This window comes from Xenopus laevis, chromosome 3L (genome assembly GCF_017654675.1).
Source record: "Xenopus laevis strain J_2021 chromosome 3L, Xenopus_laevis_v10.1, whole genome shotgun sequence".
Classification (NCBI taxonomy): Eukaryota; Metazoa; Chordata; class Amphibia; order Anura; family Pipidae; genus Xenopus; species Xenopus laevis.
The window spans coordinates 34428211-34452193 of NC_054375.1; the positions used below are offsets into that span (position 1 = coordinate 34428211).

Consider the following 23983-nt stretch of genomic DNA (forward strand, 5'->3'; position numbering starts at 1 on the left):
CTTCATTTAGGGTCAGTCCACACGAGCAGATTCGGGGAGATTTAGTCAACTGGCGACTAATTGCCTCTTCTTGTGGGCGACAATCTCCCCGAACTGCCTTCGCGTGTCTTCCCGTCTTCTATAATGAAAAGTCACCTGCACTAAAGCACACGCGTCGCTTTTCTTTTCCGAAGTCGCCCAAAGTTTCCTCGTGAGGCAGTAGAGTTAGGCAATTGCCTAAAATAAGGACACCGCTTTTTTAATCCACCGTGTTTTTTACGCAGTAAAGTCTCGTATTCGAATGCCACAAGTGGTGTACAGTAGAACCCAGATTTTATGTCCTCGGATTTTAAGTTTTCCCAGAATTAATGTGTTTTCGCTGTCTCATATGTTAAATGTTGGTACTACTGTATTCGATTGCTGTTTATTTCATGCTTTTATAAACAGGCCTCATACTGTACAAATTCAAGCATTTTCAGGTGGAATATAAATTCCTCTTTTAATATTTCCATAAGACAAATAGAAAATGAGAAAAATACACTTTTACCTTCTCTCGGTGCCACCCAACATCATTTATTGTTAGTTACAATATGTTTGGGGTTACGTTACATGGGATTACAGAATATTTAAAAAAAAAAACACGTTTGAGTTGTCTAGAGAAGGTGCAAGTGATAGTTATCTTATCTGAATATGCTTTCAGCCAGTAAATAATAGGGGTCAGTCCATGGTGAACCCTAAACCCCCCATTCCGCTCACATGCCCCAGCCCTTACTGCATTTACTTTGAAGCCAGAGACTCTAGATTCCCAGAACAGACCATTTTACATGCCTATATAGTTTCAGAGCATTTCCTCAAATGTACCAGTTTTTTTTTTTTGCTTGGCATCCCCAAGTGACTGTATTTACTTACAATCTGGGCGCATACTCCTATCAGCAGAAAACTGCACCAACCTGAGGTTCTTCCAGCGAACAAAACAGAGCGAACCTCTTCCTGCTTCTTCTTCTTTCTTCAAATTTCCCGGGGCAGACGCATGCGCAGTAGAATGAAATAGCCAGCTTTTTCCTTTTCGCTCTACTGTGCATGTGCAGCTGCGACAAGAAAGAAGAAGCCGGAAGAGGATTGCTCTGTGGTGCTCACAGAAACAAACACTTGGGGGTGCCTTACCCAAGCATAAAATGACTTTCCTTCTCCTTTAAACAATGACAATGAGGCATTCAGGGTACTTAACAAGGGCACAAGGAAAGATTTGTCACCCAAGATCAATCTGGCTTTCCCTTCACTAATCTTCGGATTGCCATAAGTAAAACACATTTTCGTGTAATCGCATAAAAATGGCCTTCTTTTGCATTTTCCAATGAATAAGCTGGATCACCGCAAGTTTTCCAAAGGTAAGTAAAGGAGAAGGCATTTTCGGGAGATTTGTCATCCACATTAGCACAGATTTACAGGGGGCTAGTGAGGAAATACTCACCCAACAACCGACCCTAACCAGCAAAACCATAACTCATACCTAGCCTTAACCCACAAAATGTTTCCATTGTAGGACCTTGATAAAGAGTGGAGTGCCACTCGAAACGTTGCATACTTATGCTGCCCAAAGATGGAATAAATAAAGGTGAATTTTAATCAAGAACTTGGAGTGCTGTCTGTGGAGAGAAATGTGTTCAAGTTATAACCTCGGTGAACAGGTTATTTGACGTGCACCTATACCCTGGAAGAGTAAACTACAAAGTAAGTGCGGTTTGCCTGGAATTTCCATTGTAGGACCCTCAGATTAGTGGTGCGAGTCACAAAAAGCAATATCTCAGAAAACACAACCACTACTATTGTAGTACCCCAGTGTGACCCGCATTCTACCCGCCACGAACGTCCAAAATTCAGCCTGGATCAGGTCACATATCACTACTAGGGGCAAGAAATCTCCCTTTGCCATCATCCGAAGCTGTCCCAGCTACAAACCCGCAGAGAATACCTTACCCTAGGCAATATTGAGAATTGTCTCTGCTAAAACTAAGGGCAGTTTGCACCATGTGTCATTGCCCTTTATCACTACTTTTGTACCCCAGGCCTGTGCGCCTCTTCTTTAAAAAATGCACCAGGCGTACTTGAGAATTTTCATACAGAGTACACAGCACCAAGCCCAGATTTCTCAGCCTGCCCACATTCACCCCGTGCGCCACGAGCGCCTGTGCGTAACAGCCGGCAAACGGCGCTATTGAATGGGGACGCACAGGTCCCCACAATGCGGCTGGGCGGCATGCCGACCCTAATTTTTTGCTGCCCTACGACCGGGCCCATGTGGCCTCGCCACAAATCTGGGCCTGCACAGCACTCATCTGCAATTTCTGCAGTCGGCTTGGAATAAGGTAATAGTACTAACATTTATTGTCAGTGAAAGCTCCAGATGTGTCCTAATCTTGTAATGTCTTGTGTATGTGTGTGTCTGCCATGTACATGTGTGTGTTTTACTTAGTATATCTGATTCTGCATTTGTGTGTTTGGACCTGACCCAGATATCTTAGTGCTGCTGCCTAATGCATTGTGTATTATTGTGTGTGTTTGCTTAGTATTGTCACAATTTCTCTACTTGTGCAACTGTGCCTGTTACAGCTGCTTTTGTTGCAGTGCCTTTAGGGTAAGTGCACACTGGAAAATTCAGGGAGATTAGTCGCCCTGGCAACAAATCGCTCTCCCCGAACTGTCTTCCACTACGTTCCCGCCGACTATAATGAAAAATCACCAGAGGGATGGCACTCGCGGTGCTTCATTTCCCGAAGTCGCCTGAAGTATCCTTGTGAGGCACTTCGAAAACGAAGCGCTCCAAGTGCCATCTCGCCGGCAATTTATATTTTATATTTTTTCTTCTGTGGAGCGCAGGAGTAAACATAGTCAATTATTTTGAAGGGGGCTGTACTCACACAGACGCATGTAAGCGCCAAACGCAGGTTGGGCAGCAGCATGTTGCATTTTACCTGCATTTGTCGCATACATTTGTCTGTGTGAGTACAGCCCCTTCAAAATAATTGAGTGTGTCTACTCCTGCGGCTGAACGGAAGATAGTGCAGAGGAGCGCAGGTAAAAACGGCCGTGTGTAAGAGCCCTAAAGCCCATATAAACTGCCAGCAGGACCCGCATTCTATTTTTTCTCCCATGTGATCTATGAGCTTTACAACTGCCACTGTGTATCTATCCAGTCTTGTTCTTCTAGGGGCATTATTAATGGAATTGGCACTATTTTCTTTTTAGTGACAGTTACCCATTATATATACAATGGTTCTACATGAAATGTTTTTCTGAAGGCAGAGGAAATAACTCCTTCATAAGCCTTTCTGCAACTCCCCCAAAATTCACGGGTAATTTTAGAGAATACTCACTTTTTGCCGTGTGTAGAGTATTAACATATTCAGCAGCAGCGGCCATAGGAAATGTACTGGTTCCCTGCTAATTGTTATCAGTGGGGCAAACAAAGGGTGCAATGGAAAATGTAATGGGACTGACTGTATCTATTCAGCTGACTCATGTGGGATTTTACTGTTCATGCTTCCCTACTCTTAGTTCCTCTCACAATTGACTGGAGACATTTCTAAACTTAGCCTCAGTCTAGAAGAAGAAAATGTCTGTTATCAAAAGTCCTTTGTTTTACTCAATTCTCTTTTATTGCAGTTTTGACCCTTTATTGTGACCTGAGTTTCAGCAGTCAGCACTGGGCCATTTATGTAGTTGGCTTGAATTTTGTGATTTTATTAAGGGGGGAACTTATAGGACCAGACACACTGAAATAAATATATATATATATATATATATATATATATATATATATATATATATATATATATATATATATATATATATATATATATATATGGGAAGGGTATGACTAGCCTACGGTTACAATAGTATTAAAATCATCTGGAACCAGTTTAATTAATTAAACCATTTGGACGACCCTGATTAAAATGGATTGCAGTTAAAGGGCTGGTTCACCTTTAGGGTAGGACTACATGGACGTTTTTGGCGCGACCCAACGCGCTGCAACAAAACGCCAGTGTCAAATCGCTGACTGATCACGCCGAAAACGTCCATGTAGTCCTACCCTAAAGTTAGCTTTTAGCATGTCGTAGAATGGCTAATTCTAAGCAACTTTTCAATTGGCCTTCATTTTTTTCTTTATTTTTTATAGTTTTTGATTACTTGGCTTTTTCTTATGATTCTTTCCAGCTTCCAAATGGGAGTCACTGGGGCTCATTTATAAACACTGGGCAAATTTGCTCCCGGCAATAACTCATAGCAGCCAATCAGATGATCGCTTTCAGTGATCACCCTGCAGCTAACTGAAAAAAGCTAATCACTGATTGGTTGCTATGGGTTACTGCCCAGGTGCAAATTTGCCCAGTGTTTATAAATGAGCCCCACTGACCCCTTCCAACAAAAAAAAATGCTGAGTAACAGCAAATTTATTGCTATTGGTACTTTTTTATTAATCATATTTCTGTTTAGGCCCAATCCTTTTAATGTTCTAGTGTCTCATTGAAATCAGTGCATGGTTGATTAGGTTAATTTGGTCATTAGCAACCAGACTGCTGAAATGGCAAACGACTAAAAATAAATAATGAAAGAACTACAAATAAAAATGAAATGAAAACCAATTGCAAACTCTCTAAGAATATCACTCTCTACATCATTATAAAAGATCATTTAAATGTCCCTTGTTTTCCTATGATCTGAAGCTTACTTCAATTAAAATGCAACACAAATTCCTGGGCTGCACTGATAGCAAAGTAATTTTATTTAAATAAAAAAAAAATCCTATAAATACTGGGGCTGATTTAATAACATAGGTGCTAAATTACAGCTAATGGCACACACCAGTGGGGAAACACCCAAAACCATCACTGCTGACTCCGATGGAGGCGAAGCCATATGTCACCGCTAAGGTCTGGCTTTCCTCGCACTCCCTACGTGTAGTTTTAGTGCATTCAGTCACAGGGGAGCGCAGGACTTAGGGTAGGACTACACAGATGTTTTCGGCGCTATCCGATGCGCTGCAACAAATCGCATGCGACGGAAATAAGGTAAGTGAATGCATTGTCTGATGAAGTCGCAGCGTTGATCCGACGCAACACGCTGCGTCTGCATCCGACAATTGTGTCGCGCTGGATCAACACTGCGACTTCATCCGACATTTCTATCTCTTACCTTATTTCTGTTGCATGCGATTTGTCGGATCGTGTCGAAAAAACGTCTGTGTAGTCCTACCCTTAATGTCTTCTATTCATTGAAAGGGATCCGTACTCACACAGGCGCATGTAAGAGCTGAATTCAGCAAGTTGAGTTCCACTTATGTTCGGCACTTACATGCGCCTGTGTGAATACAGGTATGTGCTCATAAGGAAGAAGAGTCAGTTGCGTTTAGTACTGTGCTCCATTGCAGCTGAACACAGGGGAGTGTGAGGAAAACCGCCCGTATGGATGAGCCCTAATACAGGCTGTTCCCAAGAGCTTCTCCAACAGCTGAGTATATACCAGTCAGGGACATATCTAAAGGGCAATTTACTGGACTGCACCAGTTGCAAATTGATTGCATTAACTATAATACTGCAGCACTAATAGCTGGATTTTTTTAGAAGTGTCTCCAAATTTTATTTGCCATTTTTTGCCAATGGCAACTTCACTGATGCAAATTAGTGCTGATATTAGTAAATGAGTCCCTGTGTATGTTTTGTCACATCTTGGGTGACTTTCTTCAGCCTGTTATCAGTTGGCATTCAACTTCAGCGGTCATGAACTTCCCCCTCAGTTCCCGCAACAGGCTGGGTTTTGCATTTTAACTTCCCCATGCCAACTACCGGACTGAATTTGTTTGCCTGTCCCTGTCATACAGACATACAGATTGCATTTATTCCCACACACTGGGGCTCTGCTGCTACTCCAAACTCCCACCAGTGTGAATAAGGGAAAGGTAAATTCAGTAAGGGATAATGGAAGTTATAGTTCCTCCACTACTGCTCATTCAGGCTGCAGCTGCAGTGAGGCAAAAGAAACCACTCAACTGTAGCTGTAAAGTATAGTATAGCATATTTCAACTACGGCAGGCAAGGTCGTTTGAACATCATAACTTATAACCACAACCAAAATGCCACCAACCATTAGGGCAAGGCCAGACGTGGCGTTTTTACGTTGCGTTTTTAAAAAATCTCCATCTAGTGTAAATACGCAGAAACTGCACTTCCACTGAAACTAATGGAAACCGCACTATGGCAATTCTCACAGGGCGTTTGCAAGCTGAAATCTGCCACCGGACGCCAGTATTGGCGTTTTTTTAGCAGAAATGGCAATACGTCAAGAAACTACCAAATCGATAGACTCTATGGGATCTGAACGTTTGATACCACACTTTGTGTAAGTCCGTAGCGTATTTTAAATATGGCGTCCAAATTCTCGCAAGATAAATGACGCATATACATTTCTAGGGCCGGTGATGTAATTACATTGCGTTATGACTATCATTCCTTCTCCATTTTGCATGTAAATAGTTTTTCTATTTCTCAAAAGCTTTTCTATTTCCAGCCAGCGGAATTATGGGGAACGAGAACAATGAGAAGTGCATGTTGGTGAAAGAAACTTACGTGCTGAAAAACGTATGAAAAACACGTAGACGGTCTTGTGTGGTTTCAGTGGTGTATTTACACCTGATGGAGCTTTTTTAAAAACGCGACGTAAAAACGCCATGTCTGGCCTTGCCCTAACATGCTCTGTGACGTGAATAGGAAGCGCTACACATTACCTGCCCAGAATCCATGTTACCCAGGGTTGGACTGATGTGTTCGAGGCCCACAGGGCCCACATGCCCACCCGCTCACCCACCAACAGACCCCTCCTTGCAACTCACTTTCCATAATAATAATGGAACGTAGCATATGTCTGAATCCTCATGGCAATAAACCTTGCATTTTTGCAGAATGCTTATAAGCTCAAGTTCCTCTTGTGCAGACTTTGCCAATGTCAAAGGGGAAGCTTTCTGAGCAATTGCCACATACTATGACCACATCTACATTCACACTTGACCCATGCAATGTAAAGGCGAAAAGTTGACCCACCTCGGCACCATGCTGCAGCTTTACACTAAGCAAAGGCTTTCTGAGAAGAAAAATACTTACTGTTCCTTATTCTCAATAAACATAATTAATATTTTGGTGAATGACCAGAATGGAAATAGTTAACTCTTTGTGCCATGTTCTATCTATTCTATACAACTGGTATTGTACCTTCTGGCCCTATATTATATATCAAATACTTAGGTGAAGTGTGGTTTTTGTATTTGAGCAAACTAATTAAAGGGCAAGGCAACCCTAAAATAAAATTCTAAGCAATTTTCCAATATATTTCAATTCTTTTAAAGTTTTTTGTAAAAACAATTGCTATTGAAAGCAGCATTTGCTTAACTCCAAGGGCCAAATCCACGTATATATACCCCCAGGACTAAAGCAAGGGTCAGTTCCATGTATAATAACCCAAGACTAAGAAAAGGAAAAATGCAGGGCCAATTCCATGTTTAATTCCCCAGGACTAAAGGAAGGATAAATGCAATGCAGGGCCAATTCCATGTATAATACCCCAAGACTAAGGGAAGGATACATACAGGGCCAATTGCATGTATAATTCCCCAGGAATAAGGGAAGGATAAATGGAGGGCCAATTCCATGTATAATGCCCAAGGAATAAGGGAAGGATAAATGCAGGGCCAATTCCATGTATAATAACCCAGGATTAAGGGAAGGATAAATACAGGGCCAATTCCATGTTTAATTCCCCAGGAATAAGGGAAGGATAAATGCAGGGCCAATTCCATGTATAATACCCCAAGACTAAGGGAAGGATACATACAGGGCCAATTCCATGTATAATAACCCAGGACTAAGAGAAGGATAAATGCAGAGCCAATTACATGTTTAATTCCCCAGTAATAAAGGATGGATAAATGCAGGGCCAATTCCATGTATAATAACCCAGGACTAAGAGAAGGATACATACAGCGCCAATCCATGTATAATGCCCCAGGAATAAGGGAAGGATAAATGCAGGGCCAATTCCATGTATAATACCCCAGGACTAAAAGAAGGATACATACAGGGCCAATTGCATGTATAATGCCCCAGGAATAAGGGAAGGATAAATGTAGGGCCAATTCCATGTATAATACCCCAGGACTAAAAGAAGGATAAATGCAGGGCCAATTGCATGTATAATACCCCAGGACTAAAAGAAGGATAAATGCAGGGCCAATTGCATGTATAATGCAATCCTGTACCTTGGTAAAATGATCGTGCCCATTTGCTCGTCCAGAACCCTTGCTTGGCTCCTCTCTTATTAAGACCTGGTGGCAGGGCCGGGCCAAGGTATTTTGGCACCCTAGGCAAGGCCCTACATTATGATTTTCCACCTTACCATTCATACTGCCCCCTGTCCCTGTGCCAGCAGCCATTATGTTGCCCCATGTACCTGTGCCAGAGCCTATTATATTACCCCATTTGTACCTGTGCCAACGGCAGTCAATCACTCAGATTACCCCCAAACCCCCAATCTGTACCTGTGCCAGCATAAAACAAAACATCCATCATAGTGTTACCCCTAGTCTGTAATTATGCCAGCAGCAACCAAAAAAATCCATCATATTGTCCCTAATTTGCCAACAGAAGCCAAAAATACATCATAATGCCCCAAACATCTGTGCACCTGTGCCAGCAGCTATCATATTACCCCATATTACGTGTGCCATCAGCAGCCAATCCCTTATATTGCCACCAATCTGTACCTGTGCCAGCAGGAGCCAAAAATACACCATATTGCCCACAAATATGTAGCTGTGCGAGCAGCAGCCAAGAGGGAGGTGGGGAGCGCCCACAGTACAAATCACGGGCAAGAGGGGGTTGGAATAGGCAGTTTATAAAATTAAAAAACTATTAAAGGCCAATCAAACCAGGGTTTAAAAAAAGAAAACAAAATCCCCCTAAAAGTGCGCCCCCATCATGATTGAGCCCTAGGCGGCCACCTACTCTGCCTACCCCTAGTTCCGGCCCTGCCTGGTGGCATCCAATTAGCGGAGGGCTCCTCCCGAAGTGAAAAGGTGGCTGTTTTAGGCAGAAGCAAGAGCCGAGACCAGGGAGCCTAGCACTGGTTCTAGATTTAGGGTGCCGAACATGACAAAAGAGAAGTCCAACAGTGAGTGAGATGTTTCCTTTCCAACATAGGCGACCAGTACATACTACCTGCTGATGTTTGCACCTAATAATACAGCGTGCATGTGAATTTAAGTATAGAAACATTGCATCATAACATACCACAAGGCAGGGTCCTCCCTCTGACAAATTTGATGTTTTCTTCCCAAATCATCCCAATGATAAGAAAGTCTTAAAGGGGTGGTTCACCTTTATGTGAACGTTTAGTATGTTATAGAATGACCAGTTCTAAACAACAACATCTAGTTGGTCTTCAATATTTATTTTTTATACTTTTTCAATTATTTTCCTTCTTCTTCTTCTGACTCTTCCCAGCTTTAAAATGGGGGTCACTGACCCCATCTAAAAACAAATGCTCTGTAAGGCTACAAATGTACAGTTATTGTTATCTCTTATATTCAGGCCCTCTCCTATTCATATTCCAGTCTCTTATTCAAATCGATGCATGGTTGCTAGGGAAATTTGGATCCTGCCAATCAGATTGCTGAAACTGCAAACTAGAGAGCTGCTGAATAAAAAGCTAAATAACTCAAAAAACACAAATAATGAAAAATGAAAACCAATTGCATATTGTCTCGGAATCTCTCTCTCTACATCAAACTAAAAGTTAATTTAATGCTTATATGTAATTGCTATTGTTATGATTATAACAATAATGATCAGTGTATTGAAATCTATTTAATTTAATAGTATTTTATAATAAAATAATTTCCATCCAACTGTCCATTCCAAGGATACAGTTTCCATACATATCATTTCAAACACCAGGCACATCCAAGAGTAGGTCATTTAAGGTTCAGTTTCTTTGATGTCTGTGTTGTTTTAGTCAGTGGGGAAATTCCTGACCAGGGGGGAATATAATCTTATCTCTTGTGTGTTTATTCCAGAATGAAATAAAATCCAGTTCTCATTAGCATCTCATTTCATCTGCCTTTTGCCGCCAGTGTCCTTTTTTATGCAGAGACAATCAGGGAACTGCAATGTTAATAATCAGCCGGCGAGTGTAAGTAAAAATGCGCTAGTGGACTATTTCCAATAATATACTGTATTTATAGAACATATTTCTATGGAGTGTGATTTCTTGCTGGAGGGTAGATATGGCATGAGAATGGCTTCATTAGCAAAGGCTGAACATCAGAAACATTTGATCCAATATAATATGAATGTTATATAAGCTAAATAAGGACATATAGTGTAAAATAGATACAGGTATGGGATCCCTTAAACAGAAAGCTCAGAATTACAGGAAAGCCTTCTTCCATAGACTTAATTTTAAGTAAATAATTCTGATTTTTAAAATATATTTCCCTTTTCTCTGTTATAATAAAACAGTGCTGCTGGGTTTATTTAATGTTTACATGATTTTGTAGTAGACCGAACGCATGAAGATCCAAATTACTGAAAGATCCGGAAAGCCCCAGGTCCCGAGCATTCTGGATAACAGGTCCCATACCTGTAGTTCATGGTAAATAAACTGCATGACCCCATATTGGTGACAAAACAATCCTGATGGGTTTATTTAATGTTTACATTTTTTAAGCACATTTTAGGTATGGTGATCCAAATTATGGATCTGAAAAAAACCCCAGGTCCCAAACATTGCAGGTGCAGCCTATACCTGCATTAGGGGACAGTCGCATTGCAAAACACAGTTTGCAATTTACATAGAAATATTGCAATTGGCACACTGCTGTTACAGAATTGCAGTAGGCCTCTGCGCTGTGTTTTAGAACCATTAAATAGAGCACTGCCTTCGTTACCCCTTTTTTGTTTAGATATAAATTAATTGAGTGGCAACGTAGAGCTAGCACACAAGACTGAGCATCTGCCAACCAATCAGAATTGCAAGTCCAAAATAGAACTTAAAAGCGCAATAAAAATAAACGTATTAGCTATAAGAAATTCTGTATATCCTGTTTTGGAATTAAAATCCCTTTTTAGGATTCTATCTGGTTGAGCAGGAATTGCTGCATTTCAGTATTCCAATTGCACAAAGCTACAGTGTCCAGAACCCCAGCAAAGGGACCTGTGTAAACTGATTGAAACTGAAACTACAGAATATTCAGGTTTATTATTTTTAATTAGCTGATAATTTCACAATTGCCTATATATTATGGAAACTCTTGGTCAGACTAGGTCAAACTGGTGCGTCCGGGGCCAATCAGGAACTCCATTGTCAGGGCTCTCCATGAGAACAAAAGGGCCTTACCTGTGCCCAACCTTGCATCGATTACTGAGTTTTTTCCAGGTATCCCGCTGACCCAGTCCAACACTGTAGTCATATAACTCCTAACAGCCTAGATTTCTGCAGGAAAGGGCAGAATTGCAGGCCCTCAAGGGTGGCAGGAGGTTTTGAACTGGAGAGCCCCTTGATAAATTAGGTTTTCTCATTCAAAACTGGACAGTTTGCAACCCTACTACCCAATACCAATACTTATCAGTCAAAATGATTTGCAGCACTATTAAAAGATGTTTCTACAAAGAACAGGTAACTTGGTGGCCCCTATCCATATTCTGTATGTAAAAGCGGACATGCCTAGAAGATGTTCTATACAAGACAATAAAATAACACAATGTCTTTTGTCTTCAAACTATATTTCAAGCAAGTTCTAAATACCGTCATATTACGGAATTCAGAGCTTCCTTGGCTTCATTGGTCCTGGTGCTGTGCATTCTCACAGATTTAAATAAAGAGGTAAAATCCCAGGGTCTTTGTTCCCCTCGCTGGTAATTCACTGCCGGGCAGTTATCTCTGCTCTACAGCATTTCCTTTTTCCCGTTCAGTACAGAGGCTCAGGAAAATGAACGTCAACTCTCAGCTGGGGGCAGGAAGCAAAATAAAAAAATAATCTATTGGTGAATATAAGTCTTTGCTCAGTGATTTATGAAATCATGACAACATGAGAAATAAGTATGTGACACTGCACAAAATAGGCACCTCTAGCAGATAAATAATAATTATACTACAGGCACAGTCACACCAGAAACCATTTCTGTTCTTTTTTTTTTTTTTACATCTGTGTTCCCAGTAACAATTAAACTCAACAGTCAGTGGCTGTATATATGTAATAAAAACTACCTTATAATGGGGTCTAGCTGGGATATGCCCTGCACCAATTATCCCATCACTCATGTTGCATAAAAAAGTTTGTCACTTTCTTTTCTCTTCTTTTTAACAATCTCTTGAAGGGGCGGTTCACCATTAGGACAGAGACAGACAGGAAAATTCAGGGATGAGGGGAACTGTCTCTTCTTCGGGCGACTTATCTCCCCGAAAAGCCTTCCTGTCGACTAGAATCTGAATCCATGGCGGGATGGCACTCTTTTCGTTTTCCGAAGTTGCCTGACGAGGAAACTTCGGGCGACTTCAGAAAACAAAGTGCTCAGACTACCATCCCGCCGGCGATTTAGATTCTAGCTTTTCGGGGAGATTCTAGGCTTTTCGGGGAGATTAAATCTTCCTGTGCATCTCTGCCTTTAAGTTATTTTAGCGTGTTATAGAATGACTAATTCTATTATAGTTTTTGAACTATTTGCCTTCTTCTGCTCACTCTTTCCAGATTTCAAATGGGGGTAACTGACCCCATATAAAAACAAATGTTCTGTAAAGCTACACATTTTTTATTATTGCTACTTTACGTTATTAATGCATGGTTCCTACGGTAATTTAGACCTTAGCAACCTAGTTGCTAAAATTGCATACTGGAGATTTGCTGAATAAAAAGCTAAATAACTCAAAAACCACAAATGATAAAAAAACAAATACAGTTGCAAATTGTTACTTTAATGGTGAACAACCCCTTTGAAAGACATTTCTTAAGCCATGCATTACTTCAATATATGCCACCTGCTAAATACAATACTCAGTACCACTTCTCACTTCACTGACCCCTGTTCTAACCCCCTTCTCCCTTAGATTCTCAGTATTTGTATGAACATCCCATTTTATTGCACAGCACTGCTAAATACATTGTGCTTTATAAATGCATGTTAATCATGTTTGTTTGAATATGTTTAATACATTTGATCTTAAATGTAAAAAAAAAACTGCTGCGGTTATAGTGACATCTAGGGACAGTTTTATTAAAGGTGAAAATATGAGGTTGAATATTCATTAGTGATAGGTGAATTTGGGGCGTTTCGACAAAAAATTTGCGAAACAGCACCGACGTCTCGTTTTTGACACCAGTGTCCGTTTTTTGGCAGAAAAAATGTTGCCGCCGAAAATGTGCCGAATTTGCCCATCAGTAATATTCATCAATGTTCACAGTACATTTTACTTGAGGCTAACTAAGCAGGTAATTTAGCTGCATAAGCACATGAGCGAACATGCGAAAGTCCGACACACGCTGCCGCAATTTTTATTTTTGGGGGGCCCGGCAGATCGGGGGAGAGTGTCTGGGCCGGCAAGGGAACAACGAGGGCTGTGGTCCACCGGGTTTTTTCACGGTATCCTGCAGGCCCAGTCCAACCCTGATTACAGAAAAATCCCAAGCATTCAGGATAATAGATCCTATACCTATACAGGTATAGGATCCATTATCCAGAAACTCTTTATCCAGAGAGGTGGTCTCCCTGAGACTCCATTTTTCCGAATACGGTAATTTTTTTTTTTTTTTTTAACATTTTCTCCGTAATAGTAAAACAGTGGTTTGTACTCGAGCCCAACTAAGATATAATTTATCCTCACTGGAAGCAAAAACTGCCTATGAGTTTATTTAATGTTTTCAACTTTTTACAGTAGACTTAAGGTATGAAGATTCAAACTACATAAAGATCCATTATCTGGAAAAACCATGGTCCTGAGTTTTCTGTATAACAGGCCCCATACCTGTGTATGGAGCTTGCTTTAGCTGCAGACCCTGACAAATGTGCATATAAGGGATGTTTTGGTCAAATACGTAGCTACGTTACAATAGATTGATCCTAAATTCATAGAATATTGTTTTCTAAATAATATAATTTTCAAAAAATTAAAATTGGCAAATGAATGTTAACACAAGCTGCCGTTCTGCAAGATTTGTTGCAGACCATACATTGGTAAAAAGTTCTGCACACTATAGTAAATAAGGCTTTTATTAGGATATAGGGAGGAAGAATCTTTGTGTTGGGGGTCCAAAAGCTCACAGAGATTAGATGCCATAGCAAAATGATAAGAGTAGCATTAAACATTGATATAGCCATAGTGACATATAGACACATGGAAGAGTACCAGAGTATAGTAATGACTATATAGATCCACAGGACAAGTCCCTATAGCCACATGGCAGAAAACTAGAGTATATTAATGCCTAGATCCACAATGAGAAGACCCTATATAAACAGGCTAGAGTAGCATAGCATAGTATTGCTTATGTAGACCAGTGGTCCCCAACCAGTAGCTCACAAGCAACATGTTGCTCACCAAACCCTTGGATGTTGCTCCCAGTAACTTGAAGTAAATACTTTTCTATTCCTGCCTTGGAGGCAAGTTTTGGCAGCATAAAAATTAAGTGTACTGCCAGACGGAGACTCCTTTGTCTGCCAGTCCACATAGGGTCTACCAATAGCCAATTACAGCCCTTTTATGGCAGGAAGGTTTTTCATGCTTGTTTTGCCCCTCCAACTCTTTTTTTACATTTTAATGTGGCTAACAGGTAAAAAAGGTTGGGGACCCCTGATGCAGACATTAAAAATAAAACAGGTTAGCATAGTATGGTAATACCTACATAGATCCACAAGCTGGGCTGTAATTATTGTTTTCTTAAAACAAATGTATTTAATTATATAGGCACCTGAGGGCCACCCTCCAAAAGCGGACTTAATTGAATATATCAAAAAAATCCCCCTGGTGGCAGACGGGGCATAGGACCCACTGTGCTGGGTGCTGGAAGTGACATATGCCAGAAGTAACGTTGCATGCAGCTGTGTGTGTGATATCACTTGCATAAGTTGGGGGGCAATGTCAGGTTTGGTGCCTAGGGTGGCAACAAGGCCCTACAGTTCTCCAGCATAGTAACGCCTAGATGTTTCCTAGTTAAAGATTTTTATACGACCCTTAGAATATGGAAGTCTCTTAAATGCCACTGGGTATGCGGAATCAGCCCCACACTCGCCACAATCAGATGACACAGGCACAACCACACACACACAGCTTGAAATATTATAATTACAGTGAGGAATTTGTAGCTGTCACAGAGATTTCACAATTTCTCAACACAATGCACTCTCTAACAGTGTTTTTTTTTTTAATAAATTAGAAAATAAGTGCTAGCACTGTGACACACTCTAGCCTTCCAGTAATAGCTTTGTGAAATTCCTGGAAAGGGACATAAACATTCCATAGTAGCCAGTAGTTAAAGCATGCCGTGGGCTGTGTTCCAGGAATACAATATATAGGTCCAATAAAGAACACTGATAAGACATTTATGCAATTCTTTCTACCTAATTTGAGATGTTCCTCCAATGAGAATCCTTACTGATTCTTAGTGATTACTGCTGGAAGCATTAAATATGTTCTCTTTCTGCCATCAAACACTTAAAGGCAAACTATACCCGGAAACAATGTAGGTCTCTATACAAAGATATTGCCTACAACAGCTCATATGTAAAACCCTGCTTCATGTAAATAAGCCATTTTCATAATAATATACTTTTTCAGTAGTATGTGCCATTGGGTAATCAGAAATAGAAAATTGCCATTTTAAAAGACAAGGGCCACCCCCTGGGATCGTACGATTCATGGTGCACACAAACCAACCAAACAAACCATACATGTGAGGTCACATGAGCCAATTAACAGACAGAGTTCTGTCTTTTGCTTCAACACTTCTTCCTGTTAGAGTTGTAGTATTTCTGGTCAGGTGATCTCTGAGGCAGCACACAGATCATCACAGAATGGTGGTTCAAGGCAAGAGATGTAAAAGGGCAATATATGCCTATCTGTTGCTTAGGTATTCATTTTGGGGGTATAGTTTTCCTTTAAAACAGCATCAAGATCCCTTGTGATATTTAATTAAAGGAGCTGTTCAACTATAGGTGAAGTTTTTGCATGAGTAGAGAACACGCAATTGGTTTTAATTTTTTTTAGTTATTTTTGGCTATTGAATTATTTAGCAGCTCTCCAGTTTCAATTTTAGCAGCTATCTGGTTTCTAGGGACCAAATTACCCTAGTAACCAGGCATTGATTTGAATGAAAGGCTGAAGTATGAATAACAAAAATTAACAATAACAATTGTAGCCTTACAGAGCATTTGCTTTTTAGATGTCGAAATCAGTGACCCCCCATTTGAAAAGCTGGAAACGGTTAGAAGTAGTAGGCAAGTAATTAAAAAATCATTAAAAAAAAGAAATAATAAAAACCAAGTTAAACCACCTTGGTAAAAAATGCCACAATAATCCCTATTAAACAGCATTTTAAACTGCTGCTGGTCCAGCTAAAATGGAAGCAAATTTTGTGCTTATTATGGGTAATTGCATCCCAGATAACGGCAAGGCCACTGATATAGAACACTAAAGATTATTCTGATTGGATAATACTTTTGCATACAGAGAGAGCATATAAAAGCTTGAACTCCCTTTAATAAATACAGATATAAGATCTTTTATTTGGAAATCCGTAGTCCTATAAAGTCTTTGAACCATATTGTTTTTATTATAGACTTTTTTCCTTTATAATAGAAACACAATATCCTGTATATGATATTAACGAACCATAAGGTTTATTAACTTATGGTTAACCCATAGCTGAAGTTTTTAACCCATAGGCATCATTTGATGCAAACATCAAAGGTAAATGGAAACTGCACAGCAGAAACATATAATTTATGATCTTTTATTGTTAATTGAATCAGCGTTGTGGAATGCTGCACTGCTCTTTCTTATAACAGCCATCTGACTATAGCATTGGTGTCCCTAGAAGAAGATGTTAGGAGTTAGTACTGAATGGGAGACAAGGTTGACAGTAAAAATAAAGTACAAAGAAGATGGAAGCACATTGCTAATAGACTTCATTCATACAGAATCCCCTTAAGAGTCCTTTGAAAAACCATCTTCTTCATCACTGATGTGCATCCGCTCTTCAGAAACGCCGCTCTCGTCTATATTTTCCAGCTCGTCTGCTCTCTGGATGGTCAAGTCTGCCAAGTTGACAGTCGGTAGTGTGTTTTGTTCTGGATAGACCCACGGCTTGTAATCTGGCTCATGCTTCCGCTTCCATTCTGGATACTTGACTCCGGCCTTGTAGATTTTCTTCATTGCCTGTAAACAGTCAAGGGAAACAAAGCCTATTTGTAAAGGCACATAATGACATCCATATAGATGTTTCATTAACAGAAAATCCCTAAAGTTATAATGTTTACGTTACCATTAACAAGAGAACCGTTTAAGTATTGTGACCTAAGGAATGTTGTCAACTATCAATATAGCCATTTCTGGGAGGTATTCCATGCAAACATATTTGTAGGGTAAATGACTGTTGGTGAGCATGTTCATTAGCCCAGAAAAAGCGAGTCTGGAACAGGTAGAGTGGCAGGGGCCATGACAGGTGGGTGACTATGGACCCTGGAGAGATGGTTGATGGGAATTGTAGTTTGGAGAAGCTGTAGTGAAGGGGGAGGAGAAAGTGAGGGTTTAAAGGGATACTGTCATCGGAAAACATGTTTATTTTCAAAACGCATCAGTTAATAGTGCTACTCCAGCAGAATTCTGCACTGAAATCCATTTCTCAAAAGAGCAAACAGATTTTTTTATATTCAATTTTGAAATCTGACATGGGGCTAGACATTTTGTCAATTTCCCAGCTGCCCCTGGTCATGTGACTTGTGCCTGCACTTTAGAAGAGAAATGCTTTCTGGCAGGCTGCAGTTTTTCCTTCTCAATGTAACTGAATGTGTCTCAGTGGGACATGGGTTTTTACTATCGAGTGTTGTTCTTAGATCTGCCAGGCAGCTGTTATCTTGTGTTAGGGAGCTGTGATCTGGTTACCTTACCATTGTTCTTTTGTTTGGCTGCTGGGGGGAAAAGGGAGGGGGGTGATATCACTCCAACTTACAGTACAGCAGTAAAGAGTGATTGAAGTTTATCCGAGCACAAGTCACATGACTTGGGGCAGCTGGGAAATTGACAAAATGTCTAGCCTCATGTCAGATTTCAAAATTAAATATAAAAAAATCTGTTTGCTCTTTTGAGGAATGGATTTCAGTGCAGAATTCTGCTGGAGCAGCACTATTAACTGATTCATTTTGAAAAAAAAAAATTTTCCCATGACAATATCCCTTTAAATAGAGGAGCTGAAGAGGTAGAGCCATTGCCCCGTGGACATCTGAAGGGAGAGGACAATGTTCCCACCTGCCCTTGAGGTAGAGGAGGTGGGAAGTTTGGAGGCTTAGTTAAAGGCTTGGTGTGGGGTTGTTCAAATGGTTTATGTTAATTAAAGTTAAGTTATTGTAAATTTAATAACTTGAGCTGCGGCCTTTTCACAAGCGAATTCTGATTGGAGTGTGGTTATTTGTGTAATTGGGGAGGGGAAGGTTGATGTGGGGTTCATCATTGCAACCTCCGCTAGTCATGGTGCTGCCTCCTGGTGCAAGGGGCCAAAAGATCAGCACTGGAATTCAATAACTTACATAATGCTTGTATTTTTTCCAACAAATTACCTCTATATTTGCTGAAAATAGAAGCACAACAATTTTATTTATAATGATGGAATATTGTGCTCACATATTGTGCTCAATATTGTGCTTCTTCTTATATATTGGATATAGTTTCTTCATTACATGCCAAAAAAAAATGTACTTAAAAGTGAACCTCCACTTTATTGCATGCAGTATACTGTAGTTTATTAATTGGCCAAACCACAAACATTTCTTATTATTTTCACGCAGCAGTTGCTGATGTGTTGTGTAGTTTAAACTTCCTGGAGTGAGGCTGGCATGTCCACCCACACACAAGTACAGCTGTAAATTCACAAGATGTGTTACAATGTTAACAGACCCATAGAGGGGATATAAAAGGGGCCAAAAGTCCTTGACTCAGTTTAAAGGTGTAACAAAACAAAGAATGTAGGCCATGATGTTTGACTTAGTGAAGGGACTAGTGATATGTGGGCTGGCGCAATACCTTGGGGTCGGGAGGTTTTGGGCTGACCTTGCTGCACCTTTTGCATTCCCATTGTTCTGCTGATGGGCTGCTGGGGGGGGGGAGAGGGAGGGGTGATATCACTCTTAACTTGCAGTAAAGAGTGACTGATGAAAAAATCTGTTTGCTCTTTTGAGAAATGGATTTAGTGCAGAATTCTGCACTGGGGCAGCACTATTGACTGATGCATTTTGAAAAAAATATCCCATGACAGTATCCCTTTAAATTTCCTGGAGTGATATTGGTATACCTACCCACATGCAAGTACAGCTGTAAATTCATATAAATTCACTCAATATTAAAAGAAACCATTGGAGTGGGGGGTAAAAGGGGCCAAAAGTCCTTGACGGTTTAAACAAAGAATGTGGAATCAATCGTGGGCTATTATGTTTGATTTAATGAAGGGATGGGGGGGTGGCGGGTGTGGGTTGGGTTGCAGGTCAGTGGGACTCTACATTCTGCTCACCTGGGCCACTAATTTTTAAAGAAATGGAATGATGGGCTTGGGTTAGGGGTAAGCATTTAAATTCACTAAGGGTAAAAATTAGCACTCCCCACCCCTTCTCCCTTAAATCATGGCTCAACAATAGATACCAACACACTAGGGGCAAATCCACTAAGGCGCGAAGCGCCGAACGCTAGTAGTTAATTCGCTAGCGTTTGGCATTTTCGCTACTGCGCAAATTCACTAACGAACGCTGGCGTAGTTTCGCTAGTGTTACTTCGCAACCTTACGCCAGACGAATCTTCGCTAGCGACGAAACTACGCAAATGTAGTGAACGCTACCTTTTACGCTAGACTTCCTTCGCCACCTCAAACCTGGCGAAGCGCAATAGAGTAGATAGGGATTGTTTCAAAAAAAGTCAACATTTTTTCTAAGTCCCAAAAAACGCTGGCGTGTTTTCTACATGATGGCTGATAGGCTGAAAAAGATCGAAAATTTTTTGGGGCTCCCCTTCCTCCCCCCTACATTTCCTGACTCATGGCAACTTACCTAGACAGTGGGCACATGTGTAGGGCAAAATAAAATTTTTATTTCCAGATTTGAAGGTTTTCTAGGCATTTGTAGTGCAGATACGTGTTCCTCCATTGAAATTTGAATTTTGCGCCGTATGCAAATTAGCCTTCGCTAGCGCAACTTCGCTTTATATAGCGAAACAACGCTAGCGCAACTCCGCAACCTTACGCTACCCCTGTGCGCAACTTCGGATTTTAGTGAATTTGCACACCGCTGGCGAAACTACGCCTGGCGAAGTGCGGCGGAGTGCAGCGAAGTTGCGCCGGCCACAACTTCGCATCTTAGTGAATTTGCCCCGTATACATATCTGCTCAGGGTTCTTTGTTTGCTGTGACACAAGTCAGGAGAGTTTTTAATTCAACCAATCCAAATCATCTAGCAGCAAATCATACCTTTGGGGCCACAAACTGGGAAACTTTGTTGACCACCCATTTCGGTAAGGATCCTGTAAAAATATATAAAAAAATCCAGGTTAGAAGTTATTTGTACATTTGAATAGTTGCATCATTTCTCGTTTTTTTTACATCATGGAAATTTTTACAAAAACATGGAGAGAGCGAAATAGAGAGTGAAGCAGCATAACCAGTTCCAGTACTGTAAACCAAAAGCGACATGAGACGCAGGTACAAATGCACACCTGAAGCCGCTCATGCTCCTCTATGACATCAGTAAATGCTACTGCACATGCATGCCTTAGAATTTAAGAAAATCTTTTAAAATAGTGAAAATGTGGTAGATTAATGAGAGACTAAAGGGACTAAAATCGAGTAACTCCAGAACTGCAGTTCAGTGGTGGTATGGGACCTGTTATCCAGAATGCTCGGGACCCGGGGCTTTCCGAATAACGGATCTTTCTGTAATTTGGAAATATTTCATAGCTTAAGTCTACTAGAAATTCATGTAAACATTAAATAAACCCAAAGGGCTGGTTTTGCTCCAAATAAGGTTTAATTATATCTTAGCTTAGTTCAAGTACAAGGCACTGTTTTATTATTACAGAGAAAAAGGAAATTCATTTTTAAAAAATGTGGATTATTTGGATAAAATTGAGTCTATGGGAGACAGCCTTTCCGTAATTCAGAACTTTCTGGATAACGGGTTTGCGGATAACAGACCCAATACCTGTACAAGCATGACAATTAATATCTACAGTTTACAGAGATATAAGAGACACAGGGTTGTGGTCAGGGCATAGAGACATTGAAATAAGTTTGTATGCTTGGACAGAGTTTGGAACAAAAAGGTGTAACAGCACAGACAAAAAAACTCATGGCTGCATGTAGTTTGTAGCACATAAGTAGGGGGGCTGGAAACTTAAGGGGCAGCATTGCTGATGGATGTCATTAATCATGAAGGGTTTTAAATTAACCAATAAAAACTACACCTTAAATATGGTGAATTATTTTCCTGTTTATTCAATGGTCAAATAGGTTTGCTCAGACTAGAATAACATTTTATTTAAGTTTATAGGTACAACATCACCACCTGGTGGCAAAATCTCTTCCTGACCAGTTCTGTGTGATAAACCGCAAGCACGTTAACAAAATTAAAGTACAGGTAGGACATCTACTATCTGGAAACCCCCGCATTCAAAAAGCTGCAAAATGCAGAAAAATTGTGTTTTGTTTAAACAGCAGTTCTTAATTTTGACTGATTTGCTTTTAAATTGTCAAATAAAACAGTACCATGTCCTTGATGATAGCTAAGCTTGCATAAGTCCAGGTGGATGGCAAAATAGAAGGGATGCACTGCATCCAGGATACGGTTCGGGATTCTGCCTTTTTCAGCAGGATTCAGATTCGGACGAATCCTTCTGCCCGGCTGAACCGAATCCGAAACCTAATTTGCATATGCAAATTAGGGAAATTGCGTGACTTTTCATCACAAAACAGGGAAGCAACATTTTTTCCCCTCCCCATCCCTAATTTGCATATGCAAATTAGGGTTCCGATTCAGTCAAATCTTTCACAAAGGATTCGGGGGTTCGGCCCAATCCAAAATAGAGGATTCGGTTCATCCCTACAAAATAGTCATAATGGTTTGTTGTTATAATGCTGTGTTCCATATTGTAGAAATGTCCCTTATCCAGAAAGCAAACCCCAACATTCCAGATAATACATCTCATACCTATACAGGTACATAGAATATATTATGAAGGTAATAATGTAAACTCAATGGCGATTGGCAGTGGAAAGCAGCAGAAGGGTTTTATTGAGCAATATTGCTTTAAAAATTCAGCCATGATGTTGCTATTATACAGAGAATATTTGTGGAGTTCTAATCCAGTAATATTTGATTGGGGCAATACTTTAGAGAACAGTTCATAGTGGAATTCAGACATCAATAGCAGCAAGTATGGAAATGTGTATGCATTATACCCGAGACGCCATGCATTATAAAACTAGGCATTTCATATTGCATATACTGGTTTCTACAGAGCTGAAGAAAGCATAAAAGTAATAAAGAAAAGTGAAAGTGATCTTACCTTTAGGATCCACTTGGGTCAGATAGAAGAGCGTGCAGCTGTTGGAACCATTGGCTTTAATAAGATAGCCTGTCTGTAATGAGACCGCTCTTACAAAGTCTTTACGAGGAGGGTGTTTCTATAAAAATAAAATGTAAAAAAAGGATACATTTCATTGAATCCAGAGGGCTCTCTCTTATGTACAGGACTGAGATTTCAAATTACAGCTCATCTTGGAAGCCTCAGATTTAATCTCAATAGTGGGTTCACCTTTAGGTTAACTATTAGTATGTTATAGAATGGCTAATGCTAAGCAACTTTTCAATTGGTTTTCAAGTTTTATCCTATGAAATATTTGCCATCTTCTTCTGTTCTCAGTTTCAAATGGGGGTTACTGACCTCCATCTAAACAACAAATGCTCTGTAAGGCTACACATTTACGGTTATGCTACTTTTTATTACTTATCTTTCTATTCAGGCACACCCCCCCCCCTATTTATATTCCAGTCTCTTATTCAAATCAGTGAATGGTTGCTAGGGTAATTTGGAATCTAACAAGCAGATTGCTGAAATCGCAAATTGCAGAGCTGCTGAATAAAATAAATGAAATAACTATAAATAATAATTAATGAAAAGCAATTACAGAATATCACTCTGTACATCATACTAAAAAATTATTTACAGGTGAACAAGCCCTTTGACTTAAAGGGATGCTACAAGGGTCATTTACAAAGTGCAGGGTGCAAAGTATAGCTTCATTCTATCTTTAATTTCCCTGTTTGCCCTAATTCAAGCTAATTTTTTATTGTGATCAAACCAGTAAGAATTATGTTCAGTATAAGCCCTATTCATTGAGCTCATATTGAACAAGGGGGATACTGCCCCTTTAAGACAAACAACCATTCTACCATGTTCCATAATTAGAGAAACTTGTTCCATTAGATTCTGCAAACTAGATTTTATATGTACAACTGCCTTTTGTGTCCACCGACAGGATCAGACAGTTCTTAAAGTGGACCTGTCACTCAGACATAAAAAGCTGTATAATAAAAGTTCAAATTATGCATGAAATCCAATTTCTATTTTTTATTAAAGCATTCATAGCTGTTGTAAGCGCATTTAAAAATCTCAGCAGTCAATCAAATATTGTTTGCCCCTCCTCTGCACC

The 23983-nt window shown here is 40.1% G+C and overlaps 1 protein-coding gene across 2 annotated transcripts in view; it reads right to left on the reverse strand.

Moving 5' to 3' along the window:
- Positions 1–17013: 17013 nt before the first annotated feature.
- The window catches only part of stard15.L (StAR-related lipid transfer (START) domain containing 15 L homeolog), a 38119-nt gene continuing 31149 nt past the window's right edge, over positions 17014–23983 (reverse strand). Inside the window, exons 5-7 of one of the 2 annotated variants that reach the window (XM_018250866.2) lie at positions 22837–22954; positions 20744–20796; positions 17014–17454 (exon numbers count right to left, since the gene is read on the reverse strand). In XM_018250866.2, the coding sequence (XP_018106355.1) occupies positions 17224–17454; positions 20744–20796; positions 22837–22954 (402 nt within the window). In that variant the 3' untranslated portion in view covers positions 17014–17223. 2 annotated transcript variants of the gene reach the window in all.